The sequence below is a fragment of the Cynocephalus volans genome, chromosome 11, assembly GCF_027409185.1.
Source record: "Cynocephalus volans isolate mCynVol1 chromosome 11, mCynVol1.pri, whole genome shotgun sequence".
Taxonomy (NCBI): Eukaryota; Metazoa; Chordata; class Mammalia; order Dermoptera; family Cynocephalidae; genus Cynocephalus; species Cynocephalus volans.
Genome location: NC_084470.1, coordinates 11,859,606 through 11,869,256, shown reverse-complemented (window position 1 = coordinate 11,869,256; position 9,651 = coordinate 11,859,606). Strand labels below are relative to the sequence as shown.

Here is a 9,651-nt window from a genome sequence, read left to right as displayed (position 1 = left end):
AAACAAACTGTGTGATGAATGTCTCCATTTTAAATAAATGGTTTTTGTTGACATTCCATAATCTGCATTCATTTTTAGAAAATCTAACTCCCGGTTCTAAATTAAGTGGTAAATCTGATCTAATATTAAACCTAGTGGTGTTACTTTGTTTACCGGGGACAGTGTGAGGTAACAAATGAACTTTTGCAAGCTTCTCATTTTATGTAACTTTATCTCTCTCTAGCCTTTGTATCTTCTATTCAAGTTTTATTTACTATTTTGACAGTTTCCACGATTCCTGATTTTTCCAACATTATCAATGAAAGATATGTTTTTTTTACTTAGAAAAGTTCTCACGGTATTTACTTTTGAGTTTATATTTTTCTAACATTGATATATATCCATGATTCAATGATGATATGTTAATTCTGCTTTGATGATAAAATCAATGAAACTATTTCCAAAGCAGATGACATCATGGCTGAAATGTACAGCTGTGAAAACATCTGCTTGAATAAATTCAGAGAAATGATTGGGTTTCTTTCCCTTCAGGCATTACTTTGTTATCAAGCATCCATCAGACATATCAAAATGGCTAGTACATTTTCAAAAACTTTTTCAATCTGCCCTTAAATGAAATTCTCATATAAAATGATTTATAGTCAAGTTTAAAGTGAAGCATTAAATGACAGGTATTTGGAAAGAAAAGAAACTAATAGTTCTCCACTAGAAAAGAAACTAACAGGAAATATTTTTGGAGGAGAAAATAATATATATATATATAATTATATATAAATTAATATATAAATAATATATATATTATTTTCTCCTCCAAATATATATATATGTATATATATATATTCAGTGTCTAAAGCTATATATCCTCTGGAAAACAACGACATTGGGTGTCTTATTTCTTAAGCATTGACTTTTGCATTTCATTCTTGGGTAGGCTCATCTTAGGAACTGTAGGCTGTTGCAGATTCTTAGGAGCACAACATGGATACTAAACAGACGTTGAGCCAAAATTTCAGGGTAAATACGATCCAGCAACCCCACTACTGGGTATACATCCAAAAGAATGGAAATCATCACGTTGAAGGGATACCTGCACTCCCATGTTTATCACAGCTCTATTTACAATAGCCAGAATATGGAGCCAACCTAAATGTTCATCAGTAGACAACTGGATGAGGAAAATGTGGTATATATACACAATGGAATACTACTCAGCCATAAAAAAGAATGAAATTCTGCCATTTGTAGCAGCATGGATGAGCTTACAGAAAATTATGTTAAGTGTTTGCCAGGCACAGAAAGAGAAATACCCCATGTCCTCACTCATATGTGGGAGCTAAAATAAATAAATAAACAAACAAATAAATAAATAAATAAGAAAAAAAGAAGTAGAGAAGGAAGGAAAGAGAAAGAAAGAAACAACAATCATAATACATTAAACTTTAAAAGGAGAGAACAGAAATGTGGCTACTAGAGGTGGGAAATGGGAGAGGGATAGTGAGAAATTGGTTAATGTACACAAAACAGCTAGTTAGGAAAAATGAGCTCTATTGATGTACAGTCAAGCTAGACATCTATAATTGACATTAATTTACCACGTGTTATCAGTGGCTAGAAGAGAGGAGATCAAATGTCCTCAACATAAAGAAATGATTATGTTTTGTAATGATGAATATGATAATTATCCTGATTTGGCCATCACACATTGTACACTGGTATTGATATTCAACTCTGTAACCCATAAATATATATAATCAATTATGTTTCAATAAAATTTTTTTAAAAAATTTAAAAAATAACTTTAAAAAAATTTCAGGATAAAAGTTGATATGGAGAAAAAAACTTGGATTAATTAGACTTTAACTTTCTTGTTTTTGTTTTATAGAAAATAAGAATACAAAGGGTCCTGTGATCAATAAAAACAGATTCCCTGTCCCATGGGATTGGCTGTTTGTGTCAATGGCATTCGAATGAAGATCTACAGCATGTATGACATACTAAAAGATGTTACTCCTAAGGACAAGACACAATGAGCTTATATAATAGGAAAATTTGTAGATAAAAGTGGAATTTTTCCACATATTCAAATTAACACAATACTCATGATAATTATGATTAACATTCAGGCACAAGATATTTGATATTTGATATTTGTCAGTTTGAAAAAGTCAATTATTCCAAACTGAAAAACTCTCTTATGAGTAAAAATCAGGAAATAAAATACAGTAACTTTTAGGTTATCTGCAAACTACAGTGTGGCACGTCTAAGCATCTAGACCAACTATTAGATATCTAGACCAATATCTAACCAACTATTGAAGATAAAACGGCAAACAAATTGTCTCTGATAGGAACCATTGAGTTTTGGGGCAAGAGATAGCTGAAATTAGATGGAGAGGGTCTGTCAGGCATTTCTCCTTTGTAGAAACAACAATTTAGGAAAAGATAGAGGGTGAAAGACAAATTATGCTTTCATAAATGATGACTGCTCCGTTAAAGATGACAGGAAGTCTGAGGCATATTTTAGAAAAATTTCTAGGAAAAGAAGGGTAGAATTCTAAAATTTGGGTGTATAATATTTTAAATTGAAAACATCATATTGAACACATTCTGTAATTCTGCTGACTGAGATACTAACACACAAAAATGAATGAATTCATTCATTCATTTAACAAATATTGATTGAGTGCTGACCCTGGCCCTGGGCTAAGCACAGCTTAGAAACAGTGAATTGTAGAACTGTTTGGTAAATATTTAACATCAGTGATTATCAGAGTTGCAGTTTTTACACAGGCCCTTGGAATACCAATTTTCAGTACAATAGAAAAGAATGGGAAAGTGCAAAACTATGACAATCACAATTTAGCCATAGGAGTTGTTCAATAACTCTTTGTTGGTTCAAATTTATATAAGCCGTATATAAAAACAAAAAATCTAAAGTTCCACCCTAGACAACATAAGGGATTGATGGCTGTTACTGTTCATTCCTTGGGTCTTCTTGGTCTCTCATTCCATTCTGCTTACTTTGACATGATCACTATCCTCCTGAACAATTGAATCCAATTCAGTATCATTAGGTAAAGCTAGATGCTCTTCTGGTATGTGATGAAGGGACGGGATGATAAAGCTCTGCACTCTTCCCAGTCAGACCTTGAAACACACACTCAGTTTAGATCGAGTTTCCCATTTGTTACTGAGAAACGGTCTTAACCACCCGAAAATCTGCCCAAAATTATCAAAGGTGCAAGAAATGTTCTCAGCCTGAAACATTCACCTAGTACATTGAAAACCAGTTTTTGAATATTACTATGGATTCCTGAATTTTTATTTATTCAAAGTGTTATAATTAATCACAGTAGTTATTCTTTTATTTGATGATCAAATTACCCCACATCTGTTCATAAGGAGCCCCTTCAAGCTGGCTTCTGTGTTGTAAAACTTTCCTGTTGATTTTTGGGTACAGTCTTATATTTGCTCCATATTTTCCTTGTCCCAGAGCTGGAACCAGCCATTTCTTCAAAGAACCCTGATTACTTTGGAGGGGGAGTGATACTTGGAAACCAAGATCTCATGCCAACTGGAGATCATTGCTTTTAGGCCTTTCAGAGATTAGAAGAACAAGGATACACAGCAGGATTTTTTTTTTTTAGAAAAGAAATAGACAAATTGATTCTAAAATTTATATGGAACAGAAAGGAACTAGATAGCCCAAATAACCTTGAACAAAGAGAGTATACACTACCTGAAATCAAGATTTATAATAAAGCTTCAGCAGTCAAGAGAGAGGGGTAATAGTCTAAGGTTAAACAACTGGATCAATTAAACAGAACAGGGAGTTCAGAAATAGATAACACACATATGATTGATTGGTAAGTGACTAAGGTGCCAAATTAACTCAATGCAGGAAAGAAAAGTCTTTAGAAATGTTGTTGGAACAACTATATATCTATGGAAAAGAATGAAATTTGACCCACGAATATATTTTTAAATGAGTTTAAAGTGATATTTGCAAGTCAAATTTAAGTGTTTTTACCTAATTTCTTTGATTTGGTATTTGTGTATCTCCTTTCTCTTACATTGAAAATATTCGTTCTTAGTAATAATTAACATTTCTTTGCAAATCTTTTTTGTCCTTAGAATACAGACCTCTAAGGAGGTACGATCAGAATACTGTTTCCAAAAGTCATTTAAAGTAATTGTTTTCTCCATATAGTTACATTACCAATTACACATATGGTTGGGTTCACTTACTTCTGTTTATTTTCCTTTTTCATGTTTGTTTTTTCTTTCTATTTTAATTTTTGAACATCTAAAACATTTTAATGGTTCAAAAGTCTAAATTATATAAAAAGATGTACCATCCCACTTATGTATGCATTAATGTTAGTTTTTGGTTTATCCTTCCAATGTTTCTTTTTGAAAAAAATTAGTAAATAAATATGTATTTTATATTCTGTCAATTACTTTTATATTTAATAATTTATCTGGGAGATCAGATCAAATCACTACATAGAAAATTTTCTCATTGTTTTTTATGGCTTTCTAGCACTCCATAGCACTACATTGTGAGGATGTACTGGGTTCAATCAGCCACTTTAAGAAATGTGTGTATACACCATATCCAATCAGATCCTGTTAGACTATTGCATGTGTTCTTTCCAGTATCAGGCAGTATTCATTTTTTAAGGCTACTGCAATAAATTACCACAAACTGGGTGGCTTAAAACAACAGAAGTTTATTTTCTCACAGTTCTGGAGTCCTGAAGTCTGAAATCAAGGTGTTGGCAGGGTTAGACTCCCTCTAGAAGGCTCCAGGGGACAATCCTTTCAGTTTCTGATTGCTCCAGGAGTCCTTTGGCTTGAGTCTACATGACTCCAGTATCTGCCTCATGTGGCTTTCTCCTTCGTTTCTGTGTTTTCTCCTCTTCTGTCTCTTATAGGGAGACTTGTCATTTGGCTTAGGGCCCACCCAGATAATCCAGAATGATCTTATCTCAAGATCCTTAACTTTATTACATCTGCCAATACCCTATTCCAAATAAAGTCTCAATCAGTTTCTGGGGAGGGCCAGTGTTCAACCCAAACGGTGCTGGAAAGAATTACCTTCCACGTGTGGTTTTATATTTCTGGAGATATATTTTTAGGGTAGATTCTAAGAAGTAGGGTTTCTGGGTCAAAGGGCAAATAATATGCAATTTTGTCAAATTTCCTTCTAAAGGATTTGTATCATTTGACACTCCTACCAGCTATGTTTCTCTATAGCTTTGCCACCAGTGTTGTTAAACCGTGTGTGTGTGTGTGTGTGTGTGTGTGTGTGTGTGTGTGTGTGTGTGTGTTATTTCTAATTCAAATGGTATTTCAGGGTAGTTTTAATTTGCATTGTAAGTTTTAAACTCTTGATTTCATTAGCTTTATTTATTGATTAAAGTGGGACATTTACTCAATAGCCCTTAACTGTCTGCAAAATACCTGACACTCTAAAACTCCAGGAGTAAAGAATTAACTACAAATCAGGTGATGTTAAGGAGTTCACAGTCCAGCAGAAACAATTTTAGAAAGAACAACAGAAAATGAGTAGAGCCATATGGAAAATAAATGTGGGTGAAAAGCTTCAAATTAATAACATATATTTCTTACGTTTTTAGAGAAGCTTTGGAGTTCTACATTTTCATCAGTAAGTAAAAGCTAGATAAGGTGGGTGAGATAAATTTATATGCACCCATGCCTTTGTTTCTAGTACTACCGAGTTTTGACAGTGCCACATGTTCATTGTACAATCATTTATCTCTTCAATTATCTAGTTGTTCAGCCTCCTCAACTAGATTGGAAGTTTTGGAGATTGAGGGCTCATCTTAAACATTTTTCATCCCCAAGGTTTAGAGAATCATGGCTTGCACATTACAGGTGCTAAATGTTTGATGATGACAGCTTGCTTTATGATAGAAAAATTGAATTTCCTAAGACAAGTGCATTCTATTTTTTCAGTCAGTAAGGAAAGGTATCTTCTCCAAAGGAATGGGGCAGTGAATATTGTGACTTACTATCTGTAATTGGGGTATAGGCTAAGCTGCTGTAACGGACTCCCAACATGCCTTGATTTAAGAGGGAAAATTATTTCTCTCTCTTGTAACAGTTTTGGACGGTCTGTGGCCCTGATCTATGATGTCATCTGGGGACTCAGGCTGGTAGGGCAGCTCTGCCATCATCCTGAGTATGGGGCTTCCGTCTCTGGGTCTGTGAGATTCACCCATGTTGTTCTCAATAGTCTGCTCCTCTTTACTGCTGAGTAATACTCCTTTGTATGAATGTGTCCCAGTTCTATCGGCGCTATTTTAACAACTTTAAAAATAGAGAGAGGCTCTAACAACTGTGAGAGGTTTTTTTTTGCATGCCTCTGCCTATAGTCCTATGCAGGACTACATTAGCTTTCTATGCCATTTTACTTAAACTTTTATTGAGTGCCTCTACGAGCCAAATGCTGTGCTCAGCAGTAGGGATACAAAGGTGTGTAAATAAATCTCTGGCTCTTTCCCCAAATAACAGTTCAGCTAGAGGAGAAAAGACAGTTGTGTCGTCCCAATTTGGATGGAAACCACATGATTCTAAACAACCACCTTAAGTACTTGCTGAAAAAGCTGAAATGTCGTCAAAATCTGGAGGATCCAGACGCCAGTAAATAATCCTGCAGTTCTCTTATAAGAAATATCCTCACCATAATCCATCTTAAGGTCTTGCTTCAGGGAATAGGCGCCCGGCCTTAAAAAGCAAACCGGCTTGAGAGTCAGGTCCCTCAGGTTCTATTTCTGGTTCTGCTACTGGATTGCTATGTGGCCTTGCACGACACAGGGAAGGTAAACTTCTCACAAAGCAAGAGGAAAGATCCTGAAGCGCCCTCTGAGCGAGGGACCCCCACACCGCAAGCGAGGCTGGGTCCCAGGAACCAAGGGGACTGGCTGGATTCTTCATCCAGAGCCTAGGCATACCCTTCCCTGACGCCAAAGCCATTTATTTTAGTGTGAAATTGGAGCTCCGATTTCGGCAAGGTCAAAGGGGTTTTGACTCGCTCCCTGGTGTGAATCCAGAAGCTACACTTAAAAATAGTTTGCATTTTAAAAGCTTTGAAACTCTCCTTACCGATATCTTTTTTGTGGCTCACGTTACACTAGAGGGAAACAAGGTGAGCGCACCGGCTGGAGGGTGAAGGGACCGGAGCCCTGCGCCTCCTGGGGCAGGGGCTGGGTGGACCCTGGAAAGCAGGTCGCAGCGCCGAGCAGGAAAGAACTACACTTCCCTGGAGCGCGTGAGGCCCACGGCGGGGCGGGGCGCGATGACGTATGACCCACTGAGTCCCATGGTGCCAAAGGCACGCCGGCCTGATTGGAGGGCCGCCTCGCGCTGCATGCCGGGATTTGTAGTACAGCCTCGGCACACTCCTTTGTGATTCGCGGCGCCGGCTCGGCGCTCCGGGCGCGTCCCTGCGAGGCTCTGGCGCGGAGCGGCTGGTGTCCCACGAGGCGGGTCCGAGGCGCACACGTGCGTCGCGCCCGAGGGGCCGGCCGGCACCTCCCGCGGGGCGGGACCGTCGGTCTCGCGTCGACACCGCCTTCCTGCCCCGCCCCTCGCCGTGCACGGCCCGCCCCTCCTTCCTGGAGCCACAGCTGAGGAGGCGGCGGCGGCGGCCCGGCTGGGGGCAGCGAGCGGCCCGCGCCTCCCTCGACCCTATGCGGTGACTCGCGCGGCGCAGGCGCCTCCTGCCCCGCCGGCGGGGCTCGGACTTCCCGCGGCGGGATGTTCTCCCGAAGAAGCCACGGGGATGTCAAGAAGTCAACGCAGAAGGTGCTGGACCCGAAGAAGGACGTGCTGACCCGCCTGAAGCACCTGCGGGCGCTGCTGGGTGAGGCGCGCGCCGGGGCGCCGGGGGTCGGGGCACCGGGGTCAGGGGCACCTGCGGGGGAGGGCGCCCATCTGGGGCCGGCCCGGAGACCCCGCGGACACGGGCCGGGTGGAGATCGGGGGCTCGGATGCTGAGACGGGGGGCAGTGTGGGCGTCAGAACTTCTCTGGGTCAGGGCTGCGACCCTGAAGCATTGTTTCCCGGAAAGCGGCAGCCTGGCCCTCGGGCACTGCCCCTGTCGCCCTTGACTGTGAACTTATCCCAAATTCTCCCGGAGCGCCTATCCTCCCGGTAACCTCGAGGCGGCCGACGTGGTGACTGTTCCCTCCTTTCCCCAGCAAATAAACTGGACCCCAAGTGGTACACACCTCCCCTCACACACTGGACCCCAAGTGGTACACACCACACACACATACACACACACACTAAACTGGACCCCAAGTGGTACACATACACTCACACACACTCACACCCACCCCCACCCCCACACTGGACCCCAAGTGGTACACACACACCCACACCCCCACACCCCCCACACTGGACCCCAAGTGGTACACACCCCCCCACACACACACACACTGGACCCCAAGTGGTACACACCACACACACATACACACACACACACTAAACGGGACCCCAAGTGGTACACACACACACATACACACACACACTAAACTGGACCCCAAGTGGTACACACACACACACACACGCACACTGGACCCCAAGTGGTACACACCACACACACATACACACACACACACTAAACTGGACCCCAAGTGGTACACACCACACACACATACACACACACACACTAAACTGGACCCCAAGTGGTATACATCACACACACATACACACACACACACTAAACTGGACCCCAAGTGGTACACACACACACACACACACACACACACACACACACACACTGGACCCCAAGTGGTACACACCACACACACATACACACACACACACTAAACTGGACCCCAAGTGGTACACACACACACACACACACACTGGACCCCAAGTGGTACACACCACACACACATACACACACACACTAAACTGGACCCCAAGTGGTACACACACACGCGCACACTGGACCCCAAGTGGTACACACACACACACACACACACACACACACACACACACACGCACACGCACGCACGCACACTGGACCCCAAGTGGTACACACCACACACACATACACACACACACACTAAACTGGACCCCAAGTGGTACACACTGCACACACACGCACTGAACTGTTATCTCCCCCTCCCATTTTTAAAATTTTATTTTGATTTTTGAGTCTGAGATCCTAAGTAGACTGAGAGAACCCGGGTGCTCCCAGCACAACAGGCTTAATTGAATTGACATCTCTCTCCCTTTTAAATTTTATTTTCGCTTTCAAGCCTGAGACCCCCAAATAGATTGAGAGTCCACATGGTCCCAGCACAAATTTACCGTCATCTCTCTTCCCATGTCCTCCTTTTAAACTTAATTTTTATTTTGGGTCTGGCTGCTTCGGTTTCTTTGTGTCCTTGGTGTGAAGGGGTGCCTGCTTGGAGGGAGGGGTGGCTTTCTTGAATTCAGGGAGGCTGCTTCTCTTTTATTACCAGATGGCAGTCGTGGTTATGTGCTGCCCTAGGTTTTTATGGCCTGCTGGGTGGAGGCTCTGAGAAGCCCAAGTGGGCCTGGAGAAGACGTGTGATGAAGCTCCCCTGTGGGTGTGAAATGTCCACAAGGCTTTTTGTCACCCGCTGC

At 41.6% G+C, this 9,651-nt stretch overlaps 1 protein-coding gene across 4 annotated transcripts in view; it reads left to right on the top strand.

The window, feature by feature from the left end:
* The first annotated feature begins 7,669 nt into the window (after positions 1–7,669).
* The window catches only part of RALGAPA2 (Ral GTPase activating protein catalytic subunit alpha 2), a 318,832-nt gene continuing 316,850 nt past the window's right edge, over positions 7,670–9,651 (top strand). For all 4 annotated transcript variants that reach the window (XM_063113596.1, XM_063113597.1, XM_063113595.1 and 1 more), the window contains exon 1: positions 7,670–7,891. In XM_063113596.1, coding sequence (XP_062969666.1) covers positions 7,786–7,891 — 106 coding nt within the window. In that variant the 5' untranslated portion in view covers positions 7,670–7,785. The remainder of the gene's footprint in view (positions 7,892–9,651) is intronic.